Source organism: Anthonomus grandis, chromosome 1, assembly GCF_022605725.1.
Source record: "Anthonomus grandis grandis chromosome 1, icAntGran1.3, whole genome shotgun sequence".
Taxonomy (NCBI): Eukaryota; Metazoa; Arthropoda; class Insecta; order Coleoptera; family Curculionidae; genus Anthonomus; species Anthonomus grandis.
The window spans coordinates 40211724-40235000 of NC_065546.1; the positions used below are offsets into that span (position 1 = coordinate 40211724).

The 23277-nt window shown below is 33.2% G+C and overlaps 1 protein-coding gene across 1 annotated transcript in view; it reads right to left on the reverse strand.

The window, feature by feature from the left end:
- Positions 1 to 419: 419 nt before the first annotated feature.
- Positions 420 to 23277, reverse strand: part of LOC126737736 (dynein regulatory complex subunit 7) — a 234111-nt gene continuing 211253 nt past the window's right edge. The window contains exons 5-15 of the mRNA XM_050442752.1: positions 18677 to 18908; positions 18372 to 18557; positions 17973 to 18189; positions 17662 to 17919; positions 2769 to 2910; positions 2399 to 2483; positions 2151 to 2338; positions 1704 to 1839; positions 1343 to 1648; positions 1120 to 1283; positions 420 to 547 (exon numbers count right to left, since the gene is read on the reverse strand). Of these exons, the coding sequence (XP_050298709.1) occupies positions 484 to 547; positions 1120 to 1283; positions 1343 to 1648; positions 1704 to 1839; positions 2151 to 2338; positions 2399 to 2483; positions 2769 to 2910; positions 17662 to 17919; positions 17973 to 18189; positions 18372 to 18557; positions 18677 to 18908 (1978 nt within the window). The 3' untranslated portion in view covers positions 420 to 483. The remainder of the gene's footprint in view (positions 548 to 1119; positions 1284 to 1342; positions 1649 to 1703; positions 1840 to 2150; positions 2339 to 2398; positions 2484 to 2768; positions 2911 to 17661; positions 17920 to 17972; positions 18190 to 18371; positions 18558 to 18676; positions 18909 to 23277) is intronic.

Below are 23277 nucleotides of genomic sequence, written 5' to 3' on the forward strand. Positions count from 1 at the left end.
TGTTTTTTTTTGCATAAAAACGGCGCGACATACAAAAAAAGGTGAGAGAGTTTTTTTGTCACAAAATAAACGACGAATTTAAAAATTATTTTTATAGTGAACATAAAATTCTTAATTGCATATCAAAAACTGCGCGATAAGTACCTCTTAAAACCCTCCAAATTTCATTTGCATATCTCTACCGATTTCAGAGCAATAAATAAATCGTCAATTTTTAGAAAAAACTTTAACACCCCGTATCTCGGAAAACGAAGCATTTGCGGACATACGTTTATATACCAAACTGTCATTATTTTTCCATGCAGAATCACCCCCAGAAGTTTGACGCACTTATTTGCTAATACCCTGTATATTTGATGAGTAAAGAGGCTCTTACCGAGCCATATAGAAACCTATATTTTCACCCACTATATAAAACATTTATGTTTATATCAATAATAATATATTTATAAATATATACCATACAAAATTATTAGTGTAATCTCAATTTTCTTCGAGAACGTCCAGCATCGGATGACGAGTGACATAGTAAAGCATAAACTGGTACCTAAAAAAAGTAAATAAAAATAAATATAAACATTTATAGACAAATATATTGGTTTACAGAATCTGTCGTTTAAGCAACCAAAGTAGTAACTAAACTTAAATAAGAGGAGTAACCAACTAGAACAGGGTTGTCAACAGCAATACCATTAAGTAACCCAAAGTCTAAACAATTTAAGAGGACAATGAAATTGCTCGCAGGGCATTATGTGAACATGTTTTCACTAGTTTAATTTTAATTTACTGCAGTACAAATCCTTTGCTTTTATATCTTATGGGCCCTACAACGTATAGCAACCACATTTATGTTCAGTAAAAACATTGCAAGAAAATGGTCTCTCTAGACTTGAGTCAATATGTTAACCCAGATTAAATTGAAATCAGTATAATGGGAGCTTTACTGGTTTGTTTTGAAATGATCATGTTGATAACATTTGACGCTTAAGTAGATGATTATTACTTATGACCTCTGTAATTGGTATTATATTTACCTAAGATTGATCAGGGTTGCTAACCCTTTACTATAGAGAGGTGTAAGGAGTTGTGAGGATCAAGTTAGTTAAAGGGGGAGATTACCTAGTATAGGAGAGATCCTTATGCCTTTGTAGACGAAATTCCAAGGTGCGCAAATAGAAGAGTATGTCGTTGACTTCCTGAAAATATTGCGCTTCTTCTTCTGGGGAGAGATTATCATGATTCTGGGTATACCAGTTTTGCATGTCTTCTACTTTTGATGTCATCTTAAAACATTTAAAAGTAGAAGTTGGTCTAAGCATGCAAAGCGTTGGAGAATTCCTACCTTGTCAAACTGATGCTGAATATCATTTGCCCTCTTAACCAGTAAAGCCTTATAATCATCCAAGCAGGCATATTTAATATCTAATGCCTCCTGATACGTTAAAGAACTGCGGCTACCTAACCGAGCTAAATAAGGTGAGAGATAGTCGATCTCTTCTTCCACTTCTTTTTCCTTATACATCCTTTGCTTATCTTCTTGTTCCAGCATACCGGTGCGATACTCTTGATTTTGTTCACGATTGTAAATCGATACATCCAGGGCGGAAAATGCCATCTCGTGGGCACGAAGAAGTAGAAATTCAGAGATCTGCAAAAGGCTCATTAGTTGAATTACTTCTTAAATTTTTTTTTGGGAATGTTACCTGATTTTCAAAATCCCGTATAAGCTCTATAACTTCTTTTTCGTCCTTTATTTGCTGCTCGAGAAGCAAAAATAACTGGAGTTGTCTCGGCGGCTTAGCTCCGATTTGTGCTTGATATCCATAGGTTAGTTCTGGCCTAAATTTCAATATTTTGTATTCAGAAATTGATGAAAAAGAAATGTCAGATGGACCCTTTTCAGGTCAAACTTTCCAATTATGTACTACACGTTAATGTTTGGCTTGTATTCATTCCATATTTGATCTTTCTAGAATAATATGTACGTCAGAAATAGACGTTTTTTAAGTAATTTAAAGGTACCAGACTTATGTACTAGACCTGCTGTATGAAGTATGTGCTCAACTTAATTCTTAATAATAATAATCTATTAATGTCCTTACTAGAACCTATTATAATTTAAATAACTGGAACTTACTATAATTTCTTACCTAAAAGTCATCCCCTCCCCCATTTCGGATATCGGTGGTTTAATGAAAGTTCTTGTGGATGCGGTCACGTTGTCCTTTCCATAATGGTATTTAAGGTGGATTTCTCTGTCTCTAATATTAAATTCCCTAACGGCTACGTCGTCATAAGGTAATTTCTGCTCATCCCTCAAAAATTTCTGGATAATTTTCTAAAATTTAAAACAAAATCAAAATGTCTGCTTAGGTTACAATGGGTTTTATAGCGGTACCAAAATAGGTCTACGACTTGTCCCTTGTTCTGCTTCTTTTTTTCCATCTTTTTTCTTGTCGTAAATCACTTGGCGATAATATAACCTGAAAATCATTTTAAAATTTAAAAAAATAAATAAAGTGATCCAAAGTATGAAGGTCATCCAGCGGCAATGGTTAATAATATATGCAGTAGTTAATAAAGACAGGGATTAAGACAGGGATAAAGACAGGACAGAGGACAATTCCAAGGGATAAAGACAACTATTTTTCTACAATAGAAAAACTGTAGAAAAAAATGATGTGAAATTTCTGGAACACTTACAAAATTGGCTTACTTTCTTAGTGAAATATACACTAGTGGTTTTACTTCTTAAAAAATTTACTTACTTGTCATCTCTATCACTATAATGCTCAGTACATACGTTCGGAGCGATCTCAATTTTTGAAAGTCCATCAAATCGGGCCTTACTATTAAAGAAAATGGTCCTTTCAGCTTCTGGATTATCTTCGTTTTTAAAATAAATATGCTCTAAAATATTTTGTTTTTGTAAAATCGAAAATACTTATACAGGGTATTGGTGTATTTTATCTTATCGAGAGCTTAGAAAATTTTAAACCAATATTTTATACACATCGCACATACTTTCTGTTACATACTCAGAGAGGACCTAGATCTCTGGATCTTTTCCAGAATCCTTTAAGTTAATTGACAAATGTATCCTCACTCTCTCAAAATATTTCACGAACATATCAATTAATGTATATTTCAAGGCGATTTTATTTTATTTTATTATAACAAAATAAAAAAGAAAATATATGCCATAAAAGAGAAAAAATATTAATAATAAAGATATAGCTTGCTGATAGATTAGAGCTTGCCTGCTCTCTCTTTTGGTTGCTAGTTTCACCTTCACTAAAGTTATAGGAATTGGAAGATACGTTTCTTTGTACATTTTTTGACTTCGGATTATTTGTTTTTTGGCCTTAATATAAGCTTCTTTGTTGTTCTTGTGGGCTTCACTTGAATGCCTTCGAAGGGGTTTTCTTTCTTCGTATTCCTCCGTGATATACTCAGGCGATATGAAGATATTCGTTCCTTTTAGTTTTTTGGCATTACCCAAAATATCTCGTTTTAAGTAATACTTAAGCTTAATACTTAATAATTTAGCCTCCAGAAATAGCTGCAAGCGAATTATTGATGAATGCAAAGAGAGTCAAAAACAAACTGCTAAACTGCCCAAATGGAACAAGATCTTTCTGGTCGGTATCGAAAGCCGTTAGTCAAGGATTTGCTAAGTCGGCCTTGCCACCCCTAACAGCAGATGATGGTTCTATCGCGGTAACAGCAAGGGAAAAAGCCAACTTACTAGGTAAATTCTTCGCGTCCAATTCTACTCTGCACTCGCAAGGCAAAACACCGCCATATTTGCCAAGGGTGAATTCATCGATGGGAGAAATTTCTTTTCCCCAACGAATTATAAATAAAATTCTTAAAAGCGTAGACACCAACAAAGCTTCTGGACCCGATGGAATTCCAGCCCTAATACTAAAACGTTGTGCAGACGAATTGACTCCTCCCTTATGTAGACTGTTCACGGCATCATATAAGCAGGGCTCATTTCCAATAAGCTGGAAAACTGCTCGAGTGCAAGCTGTACCCAAAAAGGGTAAGAAGACGATGCCCTCCAATTATCGCCCGATTGCACTAGTTCCAGTAATATCGAAGATTATGGAGAAAGCAGTCAACCAACAACTGTTAAGATATCTGGAATCATCTGGACTAATCAGCGATCATCAATACGGCTTCCGAAAGCTTAGATCCACCGGCGATCTTCTGGCCTACGTCACACACTTGTGGACGGAGGCCATGGAGAAGCACGGCGAGTCCCGCTCAGTCGCTCTTGACATTTCCAAGGCATTTGACAGAGTGTGGCATGAGGGACTACTAACCAAGCTCTCCTCAATCGGCATACAAAACTCATTATTGAATTTGATCAAAAGTTTTCTTGAACAACGAACAATCCAAGTAGCCGTCGATGGATACCTCTCCGACAAATTTAACATTAACGCTGGAGTCCCTCAAGGATGCATTCTATCCCCCACCTATATATCAACGATTTGCTAGGAACTACTGTCAATCCAATCTACAGCTTTGCGGACGATAGCACACTTATTTCCACATTTAAGTCCGCCAAACCAACGACAGCCGCAAGTTCTCAGAATCTTAGGCAGCAACGAGTAGCTTCAACCAACAACGATATTAGAGCAATCTTGGAGTAGGGCGATAACAATTTGGTAAATTTTAACGCTAAAAAAACGCAGGCTGCATTATTTACGATGAAGACTAACCTTGGTGGCCCGGAGCTGGTTATGGCAGGGAAAACATTGCCAATGAAATCATCTTTACATCTTCTAGGAGTCGAGGTCACCAACAGTGTGTCCTGGCATGACCACGTTGCCGAGGTCGCCAGGGCGGCTTCCAAAAAACTCGAAGTCCTTTTCAAAACGAAAAAACTGTATACACCAGAACAGCTGCTGACTCTTTATAAGGCTCAAATACGCCCTTCCCTCGAGTATTGCTCTCATGTCTGGAGCTCTGCACCCAAGCATAGTTTAAACCTGCTGGATTCTATACAGAAGAAAGCTATTCGTCTTATCGACAAAACCAGAACTGACAAAGAGTCTGGATAATCTGGAGCACAGGAGAAAGGTGGCTGATCTCTGTTTATTTTACCGTTATTATCACGGTAAGTGCTCCTCTGAGCTGGCAGGTCTGATTCCACCCAGGGATGTTCCGGCAAGAAGGACGCGTCTAGCAGTTGCGGCTCATCAACATCGAGTCCATCTGCCTACCCCAAGGACGTCGCTGTATCGGGACTCATTCATCTGGAGAACATCTTCTTTGTGGAATGGGCTTCCACCTTACATATTTCCCGACGCATACAACCTACAGCGATTCAAGATAAATGCCCACAAATATCTTCGCGCAAGCACCACTCCAAGAGTGACATAGGACTTTCCTCTTGTGCTTGTGTTTACCATAAAAAAAATAGCTGTTCAGTTCAAGAGATATTTGCCGAGCTTGTCCAGTGCTAGGCCTTACAAGGCGGTTAAAGTTGCGTATATCTTAGAAACGACATTCGATTCCCACTTGTTGTTGATAACTGTTGATAACTGTTGAACCCAATTGTTGATAACTTCCAGGCAGCTTGTTATGTCGATCACTTCTTCGACAATTTTCTCCAGAATTTTGTAAACCATAAAGAACCCCACTGAATTTAATATTCTTCGTTCTGTAAGTATTCTTCCTGTTCTTTCAAAAGTTATGGAGAAAGTTATAGAGCTACAAGTTCTGAATTACTTAACTTTTAATAATACCAGAATATCAGTCTGGTTTTCGTAAAAGTTACAGTTGTACTACTGCACTTACTGACGATATTTTAAATGCTCTGGATAATATCCTAGCCACCGTGTTGGTTCTTTTAGATTTTTCCAAGGCTTTTGATTTGGTAAATCACAAAATTCTTCTAGCATTACTACATTATTTAGGTTTTTGCGAGTCGGCCGGTTCTTTAATATGTTCTTATTTGTCTAATCGGAAACAAAGGGTAACATTAAATGGCAAAATTTCGAAAGCCCTGGATGTGATCATTGGCGTTCCCTAAAATAGTATTCTTGGCCCATTGCTCTATGTATACACTTCATACATCACAAATTATAAAAATAATAAAAGATTGTAAACACCATAACTACGCTGATGACACTCATATTTATTTTTCGTATAAAAACACTCTGGTGTTGCTCAAACCAATCAAAAAATTATTACTGACATTAGCAACTTACTGGCTAAAATTCAAAAGCTACATTGAAAAATTAACTCTGCTAAATCAAAAGCTATTCTTTTTTGTAGCCATAGCCACAGAACTGCTCTATTGAGTAATTTAAAAATTCATCTTAATAACGATGAAAATATTTTTAAAAACAGTGCCAAGAATCTTGGTCTGGTAATCGATCATAAATTAACATTTAAAGAGCATAAATTACGCTCAAATTTAAAACTGGATATTCTGCTTTAAGATCTTTTTTTTTCCAGAGACACTTTTTAAGTGCCAACATTAAAAAAATGCTTTACGATTCACTTGTAGGTATTATCACCAACAAACTTCTGCGATACCATCTATGGGCCCTGTCTTCATTATTATGACTATATAGAATACAGAAACTACAAAATTCTTGCCTTAGCTTATATATGGAAGAGATAAGAAGAGAGCATAATATATATCATAAGCTGAAAGACACAGCATGGCTAAAATGGAATTTCGACGAAAAAGTTGCTGCATTCTGTTTGTTTTTTTTACAAGGTGCTTAAATGGGAAACTCCACTATATCTAGTTAGAAAGGTGACCTATCGAAGAGATGTACACAATTTAAATGTAAGAAGAAAAAATTTATTAACTGTTCCCTCTCACATTAAAGAACATTTTATAAAGTCATTTTCCTATGTAATCGTGCACCTTTTAAATAAATTAAAAATATTAGACTTTTCGATGTCCGAGAACGCGTTTAAAGTAAAATTTAAGCGGTATTTGTTCAACGCATACATTTTCTCTTTCTAAACTAATTCAAAAGAACTATAAATATTAATATTGCGGAGGGTGGTTGGGTGGGGTCAGAAATAAAACAGAAACCTGTTTACCTAAATGTCGACGTTTCGACTTATATTAAGTCATCCTCAGGACACTGAAATGGATTCAAGTAATTACAGAGATAAAACAAAGTAATTTCAAGTACATAAAAAACACTATTAAAATAAATGTTCTTTAAGTTACAAAAATTAAAACAACAAAAAACAAAAACCACGACACAGTTAAAATTACATTCAGGTACAATCCGTTAAAAAAAAATTTTTTATAAAAAAAAAAAACAGTATAAAATTAATATTTTTTTTTTTTTATATACATTACACCTCTTACCTAAGTCTAGGTTTCTTAAGTTATAATTAAAATAGGAGCGTAGAATTATTTCCAACATGGGTTAAATTGTAGGTGTTATTGTGGGCAAACTAGAATCAACAATAAGCCAAGAAACAAATGTTTTTATTCTTCCGAGCGTTTATTTATTTAATTTTTATGATTCAATGTTATGTTGATAAGTTAAGGATTAGTAGATAAGGAAGATGTATGTATCTATACGTTCAAAACCAGAAACTTAATTTGTTAATACACTGTGTGATCTAAATTTGGGACATACACTCTTTGACAAAAATAAATTTTATGTTTTAGTTTTATCTTTTTGGTAGTAAATTAATTAAATTATAGTAACTTGCATTTAGATCATCGGTGTCTTGTTTTTTATTTATGCTTTCTTTATACTTTTTTATATTAACCATTTCTAGTAAAATTCTTTTTTTATAATTTGATTCTCTGCCAATGATCCGAGTGCTGTTAAAATCAAATTGGTGTTGTTGATTGAAGGAGTGTTCTGCTAGAGCAGTCTTCCCAGATGCTGCGTAGTTCGTTGGTTTTACGCTTCTTTCGTGTTCGCTAATTCTGGTTTTTAAGTACCTGCCCGTTTGACCCACATACAGACCTTGACAATCAGAACAGGGTATTTTATAAACCACGCCACTTTGTAACTCATTTGGTGTTTTATCTTTGAGTTTTGAGAAGTATTTGTTGATGGTATTTTCATTTTTGAACGCTATTCTGACTTCATCATCAGAAACAACTCCTGATAGCCTTTCAGACAAACCTTTGACATAAGGAATTTTTGCAAATTTATGGTTTTAGTTTTCTTTGACTTCAATAGGTGTAGGGTTGTTGTTTAGGATTTTGTTTAATAGTTTATGAGGAAAATTGTTTTTTAGTAAAATATCTTTAATTTTGTTAACATTTTTTTTATGAAAACTGGAGTGAGATAAGGCTATTGCGCGGGATTTTAGGTTGCTAATTATGTTTAATTTTTGTTTAAATGAGTGATTTGATTGGTAGTTAAGAAATCTCTCAGAGAAAGTGGGTTTGTGATACCGTTTCTGTTTTATTTCTGACCCCACCCAACCACCCTCCGCAATATTGAAGATATTGGGTCACAAACACGAAATTGAAAATAAATATTAATGTGCAAATTAATATTTTATAATAAAATAAAATATTTTTTTTTAAATATTATATACAAAGATGAAATTTAAAATTGATATTATAGTTTAACTTTTGCCTCTCCTCTTTCTATCCCATTCCCTTTTTAGGTTTTTTTTTTGCATACGATTTTTAATTCTAAGGCCTTAACAGAATTTGGGAGAGCTTCTTGAAAGTCACCCTTGAAAGTCTGAATATAATGGCCTATTGGTCACTCACTTCCATTATTACTATGTATGTAGGTATAAATTACTATTATGTGTGTACAAAATTATATTGTTAAGGGTAACGAATAATATTCTTATTTTTCTTATTTACATTGAAATAACAGTGTTGTTCACTGTCTGTGTACCTCTGTTTGTACTTTTTTTTTTATTTTTGAGTGACTAATAAACGTTTTTACTATTATAATTATAATACCGTAAAGTGGGGCTACTTTATGACAGGGATCATTTTGTTTGATATTTAACGTGAAATACAACTTTGGCACAAAGTAACACCCATGCTCTATTTATATTCAAAAAATATATAATATTAAAATTTTAAATAAGGATATTTGATAGATAAAAACACATAAATAATTAAGTACAAAATAACTTTTATCTTACATGTCTAAATGCTCTTATGCAAAATATTAACAAAATGTTTATTAATGTGTAGGTAACTTTAAACAAAAGAAAACTAAGTAGGTAATAAAACTGGTGGTAAATAATATATGATACACCTGTGATTACACAACAAAATCACTTAACTCTGGTATGTCAAATAACCCTCTTTTTCCACGATGAATTGGGGCATTTATGCCTATAATAATTTCCTCATTTCTATAAAATATCTCGTTTTTCTTTTGAGGCCACTTCCACTGCGTTCCAACACGTTCCATCACATTTACTGTTGCTCCTATGCTGTATACGGTCGTAACTTGACCTGGAAAATACTTTCCTTCAAATTTCACAACGACGTACTTTCCCTCTGACTTTTCTGCTTTTTGCGCTACAGTTCTTTCTTCAAGTACCCGGTCATCTTCATCACTGGAAAAATGTTCATCCCATGGACTGTCATCACTTTCCATGTATTTAATTTGGTTCTGATTTTCTAACTATCTGATTTTGATCCATTATCTCGACCGCTTTTTAGGCGTTTCTTTTGTTGGATGCCGGAGGGTCCAGGTTGAGGGTCATCGTTGTTTTGCGTATTCTCAGCAGAAATGGGAGCAGATGGGATGTTAAAATCACTACTACTTATGCTTTTACACGGTGGAACTTTTAGGCGCTTTCTTCTTTTGATCTGCCTCCCTTTGGTTGCGTCAGTCCTTACATTGGTAAGGTGTTGAATAAAACTATTACCCACAACCTCAGCTATTTCGGTATCAGCTGTTACAATACAAGTGCATAAACGGTCCATGACCTCGTTTCGATCTAAAGGATAAATGCCTGCCTTTCTAAAGCCAGATCTTAGGCCATCAGGTCCTCTTTCTTCTAACTGACTCATCAGCTTTTTTAAAAGGCTTGGAAATTCATCCTTTGGTATAGAACAGACTCTGCTGCCGTAGTTGCTTGCCTTCCACTCGTTTAAAATTTTGCGCCATTTTTCCTTCATTGGGCGGAAAAAGGCCACGTCAAGTGGTTGGAGTAGATGCGTTGTATTAGGAGGTAAAGATATAAAGCGAATATTATTAGCTTCACATGCTTGAATGACCTGCTGATTTAAATGCGAGCTAAGATTATCTCCTATAAGGGCCTTTCGCCCTTCTTGCCGTTTTAATATTGGCAGCATAAGATTTAAAAACCAATCCTCAAAAACTTGGTAGTCAAACCATCCCGAAGCCGTTCTATTATATCGCGCATTTGCGGGTCCATTTTCAATCCATGTATTCCATAATTTTTGAGATTTATAATTAATATAAAGTGGAGCTAATTGACCCTCGGTAGTTCCGCATACCATTAGAGAAGTACAAGCTTTGGAAGAGTTTCTGGTTCGCTCAGGGTACTTTGTTCCCCTTTTGGTTATTATTTTTGTCTGGCCTGGGTCGTCAACAAGGTTTGTTTCGTCATAATTCCATATACTTTCTGCAAGAATTCCTTCTAATTTAGCCTCCAATTATCAAAGAATTTTTTTTACAGTTTCTTCATCAGTGGCAGCCCTAGCATGTGTAATATTCTGCGCGATTCTTTGTGAAAGCTGCGGTTGTCGCTTCAAAAAGGACTTGACCCAATCAGGTCCTGGCATATTGTTTTTAAAAGGCTTAACTTTTTTGCCTTGATGTTCTATATACGATTTAACTATACATCTTAGATCAAATGTGCTTACGGGAAAACCAAAAGTTGACACAGTGATAATATGGGCGGCAAAGACATCTTCTTCTTGGTCGGTAAATACTTTTTGTTGTCCAGGCCTGTTTTTGTGCCGTTCTTTAATTTTCAGTCATAAAGTATTTCGATGTATACCATATTTTTCCGCAGCACCGCGTAATGATATCCGTTTATTTTTTATATCATTAAGAGCTTCAGCTAACTTTTCTTCTGTATAGTTTTTGTAGCTGCGGCAGCCAATTTTTTTTTGTACGCCCTTGGCATTGTATCTAAAAGAAAACAATTTTTTCGGTCTTTGTTTAACAGGTAAGCGGCTACTTTGTGACATTTTTTTGTCACAAAGTCGCTCCTCGTTTTGTATTTTTTTCGTAAAAATAGAAAAAACAAATTAAAAAAAACTCGAAAGTATACAATTTTTACAGTAAAGCAAACAAACATATTATACTTTAATATAAACTTACCTTAGTTAAAAAATCTTTCACGGTTTTTTGCGCTCAATAGAAAGTTTACACACAAATCGAAAAACACCTGTTTGTGCCTAATTTTCAACTCTGCTCTGGTATGAGGAGCGATGTTTTGCTACCGGCTTTTGTCATATTGACCTAGATGGCGCACCCGGTATACTATTGTTATATGAAATTTAAATCATTCTATCGTTTTTAGCGACCTGGGAAAAAAATTAATTTTAGTTAAAAGTGGCAATGTCACAAAGTAGCCCTACTTTACAATACTGTACTTCTTTGAGGCTCTACCAATTTTGGTAACTTTTCCTTGTAGCTGACGTAGCTCTTCTTTAAGTGATTCGTTCTCCTCCTTCAGTTTCTGAACTTCACTCAAGAAATCCTCTCTCAAATCTCAGATTTCTGCGGTAAATGTTGCTCTGTTTTGTTTAATCTCTTTTTTAATTTCTTCGTTTGAGGTAATTAAGGTTTTAAGCATCGCATGTAGTTCGTCATTAACCATGCGATTTTTGCAATACTAAAGAATAATTCAAAACTACTATATGAAATAAATATTTTATAATGTATGGTATAGTTTATTTTGTGTCGATAAGAAATAAATAATACGGATGCGGGTGCTTGGAATGTTCACACGATTCGTTGTAAATACGTATCGTCCGGCCGCACAGTGGTCAATCTTTGGAAATTAGCAAGAATAGGTCATTTTTGACATTTTGGTATGCAAACTATATATTTGAAATCAGGAATAGTTTGTAAGAATAACTGAATAATGTGATTTTAATAAAAATATTAAAAATATATTATACAGTGTATTCCATTAAAAAAAACTTCATACTATAATATATTGAAATCGCAACGTTCAATTGTTTTTTTTACGACATTCTTAATAAAAAAAAAATTAAAAATTTTTTAAATTTAAATCAAAGGTCTATCTTTTTAAACAGAAACGATAGCCATTGTATGAAATATAACGAATTACCCCTGTACATTCGAAACAAAATAATAAAGGTTGGTAATATTTAAAAAAGAGTTTGTGTTAGTACGTATACGTAAGTTTATAAATACATAGAAAAATAATCAAGTTAACATTTTTTAAAAAGTACACTAAATTCCTTTAATTTTATTAGACTGATAATTATACTTATTAGTGCTTTTTCTATTGAAATATTATATCCGTACCTCAGAGCAAAAGTGTATTAAGTCACAAATCAAGAATTTTACAGGAGAGCGAAACCAAAACAAAAATTTTGTTAATAATTTTATTTTTCTGATAATTTAAGCAGTTTTTTTAATATTATTGAAGAATTTAAATACTTAATAAGGTCACAAACCAAAATATTTTTTTTGTTTTTTATTTAAGTATTACTTTTTGCAAAAAATTGGACATTTTTTTCAATTTTTTTTTAATATTGTACTTAATATTAAAAAAAAAAATAATAGTTTACAACAAAAAAATGTATTGGCATTTTCTAGGGAAACCTCTAAGAAATAGGTTAATATGAAAACATCATAACTATTAGGAAAAAATAAAAGAAAAAAAACTTTAAAAAATTACCTTTTTTTTATTCTCGAAAACTACAGTCACTTTTACTACTCTGCATTATTCTCTTGAATGGTTTCCTTATGTTTGAAATTCTGGAAAAAATTATGAAACCTTACTAGCACCCACTTTAGAAGTTTTTGCCGAGATCATTACATTTTTTTGTGCTTATTGGATTTAAAGTATCCCGTAATAAGACTACTGAATCCTTAATAATTTTATGACTTTTTCTAGCTGCTCTTTTGTTGAAGTCCACGCTTTGAAATTCTTGATCAAAACTAGTTTTAAAAAACAAAATACCAGGCTGATCTTTCCCAACCTGCATGAATACTGTTTGAGAGATTAAAAATTTATCGCCATTTTGAGTTTTTTTGATATTTTGTAATGGCGAATCGGGTGAGTTGTACATTTTATTAAAATCCTTAAATTCAGTTATTGCCATTTCAAATATTTTAAAATCTTTGTTTTTACCCGAAATCCTAGCAAGCTGGAGCCAATCCCATGGAGTTATTATTTGAAAGTTTGGACATTTTTTAGCTTCCCTTTCTATTGCTGAATGCACATTATCCACCTCCATGTGTGTGTGGCCACGAAGAAGATATTTGTGACTTATTTCTTTGATATGGGGATTTAATGCAGGCAGATAAAAATAACACATTATCATCTGTAAATTGCGGTTTTGTGATGGGCAATTATCAGTCCAAATAATTATTGACGATATAGTTTTTGGTAAAGATTGTATGTATTGGACAAAACATGAAGCCATTTCGTTCCCACCGCGCCCAGCAATTGACTCATCCCACATTAGGCAATTGGCCTGTTGTTCGGTTGAATCATAAACGGTATAATTAAAACACCATAGCTTAAGACTATAAAAGCTCTGAGAATTAATAAGTTTAGGACAGGGAAGGCATTTTTTTAAGTCTATCATTAATACCTTTTGTTCTTTATTATTCTTTGACATATCTTTGTCTAATATATTATCTGACTGTCTTAGATTAATCAAAAACTCGTCACACACATCGCAGGTATCTTTTGATGGAGGAGCAAATGACAAATTAAACTCAGTGTTAAAAATTTGACTGTAGAGCCATTCTTTGCCAACTTCTTCAGGTAAAAGATTTTTTAAATCACAATCTTCTTTGTACATCCTATACATTGTTGAAATGTTAAGATGATTTCCCAAATATTTTTTTGCGGTTCTTCTGCGACTGTAGTGGGATTCTTCACAAGGAAATGATGCGATATGCTCTCGAATGTGATTTTTCACATCATCACTAATTTTATTAGTTGATGGCTGCTTTCCTCTTTTGTCACATTTAACAATTCCACTGGATTGGCGTTTTTGAAGTGCACACCTGATAAATGTTTGGGATATATCTAATGTACGCAAAAAAAATGTTTTGCAAACTTGATATTTGTTGCTGTTAAGAGTAAAAAAATATTTCAAGTTGTACTGCCGTTTTCCGGAACGACTTTCTGTGCGTTTTCTCTTTCGTTCTATAGAAGTCAGTTCAATGCAAGAACATAAAAATTGTCGTTTTTGATCTATAGTTGTTTCTTGGTTCCAAAATTCTTGATTTATCTGAATTCTTTCAGGACCCGCAATTTTTTCATTGCATTTTAAACGGCAATTCCTACAAGATTCTTTAACTTTCTTTTCTTTTATGATTTTCTTACTCTTTGAAGATTTATACTTTTCGCCAGCCATTCTCTTCTTTTTTCGCACATTTCTTTCCCAAGACGATTCATTCCTTTTACGCTTCTTTTCTTTTTTTAAATTCTTTAGCTCATTGTCTTCTTCCATAATTTCTTCTTGTTGATTTTCGTCTGTGGCCACCGATTCGCTATCACTGTTTGAAACACTACTGGGAATAAAGGAACTACCTGACTCTATTTTATCAGAATTTTTCGCTGGGACTTGGGCACTTACAGTATGACTCTCTTCTTTATTTTCATGTAGTGGAGAGCCTAGGAAAAAATACTAGATACCTTTTGCAACGCCCATTTCTTTATATTTAAAAAAATAAAGTGGTGAGGGAAGGAGCAGAGAAGGAACTTACGTTGGGAGCATTCATATACTTCTACAGTGTCACCACCGAAATGCTCAGGGCTGCTAGGATTGTTTAATGCCATCCAAAGTAGCTTTCGAGATCTTTCCCCCATTTTTAAAATATCAAGTAGGTAGTCCTGCACTTAACACTAACACAAAATCGCACACTTAGACTTATTTGATACCAATACATCTATGCTTATAACCAATAAAAGCAATAATTTTAGGTTACCGCAAAACTAACAAAACACGTGTTGACCTGTTGACTCTAAACGCTGAATGATAAAACGCAACAAATCAAATAGAAACAAACGTTTGGACTTAATACTGTTTCTCTCTTAATGTTTGGATGATATCATCTTGGACTTAATATTAGAAAATAAAGATAATACTGTTTTGCTCTAGAACTTGGGTGGACTTTACACTTATACGGTTTACAATATGCTAATTTCGCTATTCTATGTTCAAATCACCATTGGATTGAATGGGCAAAAAGCGGGAGCGGGAAATTTAAATAATATTTCTATAAAAACCAGAAAAAATGTTTTTTTTGGACTTTGGAGAAACCTCAAACACGTTTTAAATTTTAGAACATGAGAAATGAGACAACTAGAACTTATACTTATTTGAATAAAAAGCCACCATTTTCATTGTGCCATATTGATTTTTTTAAATCTAATTAAAAATTCAGATTTTTCATCCTCCAAAACCCCTATATACCAATTCCAAAAATTCCAACCAAAAATTCAACAAAATCTAACCAAGTTAATAAGTACCCTCTACCCTTAAAATTAATAAAGGAGGAAACTCAAAAGTATCAATATATTCTATTATCATGTTATCCGCAAACACCTACCAAATTTCAAAACAATCGGTCAGGTAGAAGTTACTTAAAAACGAATTCAGAGTTATTACATATACATAATATTGTAAAATTCTAATTATTGATTAGTCTGCACCTTAAAACAATTATGCAAATTATAAAGAGGACACTCTTTATAATATAACGAGGATGGCACATTTTTACATATGGAAAAAATCTCTAATAATGTTTCTATCAACTAAAATATATTTTAAAGTAAAACCCGGTAAAACTTTTTTTGTTATTAAAAAGAAAATATAATTCTATATAGTTTAAATACATTTTTCGGACTTCTCTACTTTTCAAAATAATTTATAATAGATAACTCTGTCAAAGACAAAAAGTAAATACTTTCGTATAACTGCTCTTTCCATTGTGAAAAGATTTAAAAACTTATTACACTTTACTATATTAAATTTGTAATTTAAAATTGTATGATAATATCTGCAACAAAACATGAATAATTGAACAAAGGTTTGTCTAAATTTTGGTATGAAGTCAATACTTCAAAACTGACAAATAGTTTAAATCAGAAATAAATGTTTGTATGAGTTTGTATGTAAAATGTTTGTATCAGAATTATCCATGGCAAGGATTTCAAAGTCATTCATTCAAAGTCACTACATTTCTTCTCGTCGTTTAATTATTCGAGATTCTTTACGGTTTTTTGCTAATTTGAATGAATTGACCACAGTGGGCCGGACTAATAATTTTTAATTAATAATAGTATTATTACTGTATTGTAATATTAAATTATTGCTTTAGATTAATGCAGTGTGTACATACGGTTTTTACGTCTTCGTCGTAAATTTTCCAAAATCACTTTTTGCTTTTCAAAATGCACAGTTTACAGTTATAAATGCGCGAGCACCTTGTTATATGTTAGTATTAAAAGTTCATAGAAAAAAAAAGTATATCAGCAAAATTCTCAAAATAAAGATAATTTTTAAATATAAAATGTCCTGAATTAATTTATCCTTGGTATTTAAAAAAATCTGCTTCAAATGCTTGGAATAAAATAAAAAACTACCTCAAATGCATGAAGAACAGATCAGATGCAGAACATGAAAAATTACTTTTATTCCTTGGAAGACATAAAAAGAAACTAATAAACTAAGTGTGGAAAACATGCTTGAAGCCTGTTACATAATAATAATAATTATTTAAAATCTTGCAACAAAAAAAAATCCAAATGTAGTTTCTCATTTTTAAAAAGTACTTTTTAAAAATGAGAAAATCTAATATGGCGCCCATAAGAAAAAATAAAGTTAATGATCGAAAAAAAACGAAAGGTTGGATTTTTTTTTTTGCATCATGTTGTAGGGCATAAAAAATGCCAATGAAAAACTGTTTTTAGTTTTCCGATATCTCTTTTAATAAATTCGGTAGAAGGTAAAAACGATTGTGACAAATTTCGTTTTTTTTTGGATATCTCGGTATTTTATAAGTATTCGGAATTTTAAAATTTTTTAAACGTCATTTTATTAAGCTTCAAATTGCGCAACTTTGCCTCCATTTATCCGACCTGTAACTCGTACGGTTTCCGAGATTGCAATGGTCACCCTCGAAATTGGGACACTCTGTACAAAGAACTTAACTAAACAATCAAATCACTAACACACACTATTAGAAAATATAAGTTAAAAAAACTTTTAAAATTATTTGCAATGACTGAAGCCCAATTAATAAAACTTAATTTCACATTATCTTCTCCATCGGGAGTAAAATACTCAAGAGCGTTAAGTTTAAAATGCCCAGATTCAAATCATCTTTTTAATTAAAAAAAATTACGTCATATGCCCGGAATGAAAATTAAAAACTATTCCAAAATTCGGAAAGACGATAAAACAAAATAAATGATATTTACAAGAAAATAAGGAAATTCTTAAAAGTGCATACAAAACCAATAAATATTTACTTATAACACTGTCCTCTCTCCCAGGAGCAAAATACTCAACAACCAAGTTTGTTTTAGAATTTAGAATTGCCTGAATCAACTTATCGTGTCTATTTTCAAACTTTTCCTCAATCAGCTCGATATCAGTACAAGCAAAATCCTTATATCGAACAATTTTTTGAACCTCTCCATCCTCGCATACATAAGGGGCGTATTCCTCGACCACTGTTCTTTTATATTGGGTCACTTTTGCACCTAAAGGGAATCGTTTCTGGAGCACTAAAGAAATAGTATATTAGGATTTTTCCTCAAAATTATATTTATTATAGTACCATCATGGGGAATATTGATCTTCATTGACCAATAATAGGGCATATCAAGATGCTTTTCATCCCAAAAGTCTTCAACTTCTTCATCTTCACCTATTTCTGCTACTTTATGTTTTCTCCACCTTAGAGGTTCTCCTACTAGCAAATGTTCCCATTTTTCTGTATCGGTTAAATCGTAACTTAAGTTTCCTAAACCTTGAGAACAGTCTTGCAAATTCACCTGGCGATAATGGGTCGTATTAATAAAATGAAGCACATGATTTTACTTTACCTCCGTCTTTATTTGTTGCATTAAAGCGGAATGTGTTTATCTTAAAAAACTTAAGCAAAAGCATGTACATCTGTTTTATTCATGAGTTATTAAGAATTTCATACATATGATGAAAAATTTGTGTTCATTACCCAATAGTTTTCATGGTTCCAAATACTTTCGATTCCGCAATACAAGTCGCTATTAAGGGGGTGTGATATGCCGGTACTAGGCTCGATGAATAGGTTTTCTGGAACATTTCGGCAGCCAGATGCAAGAAGTATCCATGCGTGGACTCTTTGACCTTCTAGTTCGTCAAATGGTCGTTTTTCTTCTTCCTATTTATTACAAAATTTACACATAATTTGTTTGTATATACGACAGAAAGGAAACGAACTTTTGGAAACGTTATAATATGGAATAAATTGTTGAATTCATTAAGAAAATTTAATTTTACCAGAGTTCTTTCTCTTTCCATTTCAGCATGTCGTTCCTCTAATTCTTTTATTTTATCTTTTTCACGTTGTTCCATCATTAATATGAATTTACTTTGTATTTCCTTTTTGTTTGTTATTTTATATTTTTGATCTTCAACCACCACTTGTACCTCGGATACTTCCTCTTTATAGGGTTCGAAAGGGCAGTCGACTCTGCACATTATGCGTTCTGTTACATCCTTTATGGCATATCTGGAAAATTTAAGGATTTATTGCCAAAGAATGAAAATTGCAATGTAAAAGTTTCCAATTGAACAAAATTAAAAATAAAAGGTGAATATTTTAAAATAAAATATGGAAATTAAAACATTGAAAGGCTAGAATTAGTAAACAACCACTTTATTTTAGTTTAACATGTGCACACGGACAAGGAGGTGTTTTGTTTACAAACATGTTAATCGATTCTCTGTTGTCAAGTTTTCATGCATTTTCAAAAGAGGAAAGTTTCAGTTATAGATTTAAGCCGATCTTTTCACAAGTGAATACCTATATTGTCATAACATCATATCAAGTGACAACCGTCGTCATAAACGCAGAATAAGAAAAACTTTTATTAAGAAATCTATAATAAACATGAAATATTTAATTTCCATAAAAATGCTTTTTATTAGATAAGTACCTTTACTCGAATGAAGTACATTAAAAAACGCATAAAGAGTTCATAAACGGCAATATTGTTTATAATTAAAAGTATAATCTATTAATAATAAATATTTATCATTTAAATATTTTTTGACGACGTCACTGGTAAAGATTGCTTGCGTCGGTGAAATCAATAATGCGATCGAGCGGAGTTGCGATGTTGTTGCATTTTTTTCTAATATAAGTTATCTACATTCATTTAACTTTGTATCTTGACTTCTTTATAGAGTATTTTATCATATTTCCTACAAAAAAATGCTTCAGATTTTATTAAAAAGGAATATTATTGTTTTGCGCCTGTCAAAATAAGTAACAAACTTTTATCATATTATATAGTGTTTTTTTTTTGCCATTTCTACATTTGGCATCTACAACAAGCATTTGGCATCAATGCATCAGAGATGTTGCAAGCAAACAAACTTCCCTTAGTTCCAAGGCAATCCTAATTCTAGCCTTTCAATGTTCTAAGACATGGTAATTTTTAGATAAGAAAATGTTACTAGATACTACATGTGTGGATACTTCCGTCCGGAGGGCAAATGAAAAAGCTACCTAGTAAAATTAACTTGTTTATTGAAAAATTTCAATTAATATCAACCTACTCTCTATCTGCAAATATCTAGTTACTATTCGGGATTTTCCAATTTTAGGTTATACAAACTTTTATTCTTAGTGTTTGAAAGCTTTCAATTTCTATTTTCTACTAGAAATTTATTTGGAAATTTTCCACATGATATGTGGAAATTTGATCTTAGGACCTAGAAATGCCTTTCTTCATTCTCCGCATATTTTCAGCTAGTAACGAAATTTTCATTTAAAATTTGAAAGCTTCCACATACCTACTGCAAAATTGTATTAATCTTTTTGCAGTATTCGTTACAACCAGAAGATTTCCTTTAATAATTATATCAAATTGTTCATTTATAGGTTGAAAATGTTCAAATATGATTTTAAAAAATTATATGGAAATTTCTTAGTTAGTGTTCGTAAATTTCCCTCACTCGTTTGAACATTTGAACATTTCCACTGAATATATAAAAATTTCAAATTGATCTTTGCTTTATATCAGAAAATTTTCACTTTTTATTTAAATAATTCCACTTACTCTTTGAAAGTTCTTTGAGATTTTTTCTGTTATACTTATTTTTGTATATTTCCACTTAAAATCCACATATTGCACTTCTTTTTTAAACATTTCTGTTTAGAATTTACAAACTTCTTATTTAAATATAACTAATTGAAATTTGAAAATTTCCAATTGATATTTGGAAAATCCTTCTTACTACCTAAACATTTTATTTTCAGAAAATTTTCATTGAGAAACCACAAATCTCTTCACTTCTTATTAGTGTTTTCCTTGCACGATAATGACCGAAGTGAACTGAAAAATGAACTGATTTGGTGCAGCATAGAATTAACACTGGAGACAATGCTTCGATTAAACAAGCACCTCGAAGAATTCCGATAGCTAAACAAAAAGAAGTTTCCTCAATGCTTCAAGAAATGAGGACACAAGGAGTGATAGAACCTTCTCAGAGTCCTTGGACATCTCCAGTTGTGCTAGTGAAGAAAAATGATCCACTAGATTTTGTGTAGACTATCGGCGACTGAATGACATTACCAAGAAAGACAGTTATCCCCTACCAAGAATTGACGACACCCTGGACACGCTATCAGGTTCACAATTGTTCTCAACACTCGATCTAAAGAGTGGATACTGGCAGGTAAAGATGCACCCAGAAGATAAGGAAAAGACCGTATTCTCGACTGGAACAGGACTTTGGCAGTTTACAGTAATGCCCTGTGGACTCTGCAATGCTCCAGCTACCTTTGAGATATTTATGGACACAGTTTTACGTGGAATGACTGACTTGGGAATCATGTTTAGTTTATCTGGATGACGTTATCATACTGGGGAAAATATTTGAAGATCATTTAAAGAATATTCAAAAGGTATTTGTTAAACTGCGAAAGGCCAACCTGAAGCTAAGTCTTAAAAAATGTTGCTTATTTTAAAAAGAAGTTCGATACCTTAGCCATGTAATATCAGAAAAAGGTGTCAAGACTGATCCAGATAAAGTAGAGGCAATCGAAAAATGGCCACGACCCACTGACAAACACCAGTTAAGAAGCTTTCTGGGCCTTTGTACCTATTACAAAAGATTTGTAAGAAATTTCGCTAATCTTGCAAAGCCTCTACATAAGCTCACGGAGGACAAAATGGTATTTAGTTGGTCAACAGACTGTGAAGAAGCATTTCAACTCTCCAATCTCCAATTCTCAACATCTCCAATTTTAACATATCCGATTCCTGGACAAACTTTTATTTTGGATACCGATGCAAGTAATGTTGGAACACAAAAATATGAAGATGGCGAGCAAGTGATAGCTTATTTCAGTAAAACGTTATCAAGACCAGAAAGAAACTATTGTGTCACCAGACGAGAGCTATTGGCAGCAGTAAAAGCTATTGAACATTTCCATAAATATTTGTATGTTCAACGATTTATCCTTAGAACCGACTATGCTACGTTGAAATGGCTGTTTCAGTTTAAAAACCCCGAAGAATAAATAGCAAGGTGGCTTCAACGATTACAAGAGTATGACTTTACAATAGAACATAGGAAAGGCGCATATCACCAAAATGCCGATGCTTTATCGAGAAGACCCTGTATTGAAACATGTCAACATTGTTTTAAAAAGGAATCAAAACAGTATCCAGAGATATTTACTTGTAATCGTATTGATCTTCACAGTTCTAAAGAGTGGGATGTAGCTAGTTTAATCCAATCAGTGTGATGACCCAGTATTTGGTCTTATTTACCAACTGAAATCTCGAGAAATTTCAAAACCAGAATGGAAAGACATTTCTGACAAATTTCCAGAACTAAAAGCTTATTGGTCTCAATGGAATTCATTGGTTATAAAAGATGGATTATTAAAAAGAGTCTGGGAGAGCGTAGATGGAAAAGAAAAGACATATCTGACAGTCCTTCCTCGAAAACGGATTTCGGAAGTTCTTGAAGCTGTTCATGGCGGTGTCGGCGGAGGAAATTTTGGAGTTAGTAAGACCTTGGCAAAAGTGGGAGAACCCAACCCAACCCCACTACACCCTCAGTCTGATGGAATGGTTGAAAGATTTAACCGCACATTTGAAACTCATTTGAGGATGGTGGTAAACTCTAAGCAAACCGGCTGGGATACCTGTATACAACCATTCCTATTGGCATATCGTTCTTCTAACCACAAGTCAACTGGAAAAAGCCCGGCAAAAGTTGTCTACGGTGATGAACTTCGTTTACCTTTGGACATTATTACTGGAAGACCCCATAAGTCTGAAACCCTTGAGGAGTACGTCGACCATTTACAAGAACGTTTACAAATTGTTCACGAACAAGCACGGGATAAACTTCATCTAGAAAGTAACAGAATGAAATCACGTTATGACATAAAGGCAAATTCTACCGGTTTTAATCCTGGGGATAAAGTCTGGTTATACAATCCACGGAGGACGAAGGGCAAGTCACCAAAAATCCAGAAGGATTGGGAAGGTCCATTCAATGTGGTCACCAGAATCAACGACGTGGTGTACCGTATCCAGCGACATCCGACAGCGAAGATGAAAATTGTAAACATCGTCCGGCTAGCGCCCTATCATGACTCAGGTGGTCCCATGTTTGATCGAGACGATCAAACATGATATTTTCATGATTGATCATTTGATACTTTTCATCTATAGTGTTTAGTTTTTAAGTAGTTCATCTTGTTCGAGAGCCCCATTTTGACCCCAATTTAGGTTATTTAGGTTATATTATTGTAAATCCCTGTAGTTCTAATTTTCTAGAATTTGTATACTTCCTTGCTTTGACTGTCAGTATTCTCCTAAAATTATTGGTCTCTTTGGGCAAAAATAATGAAG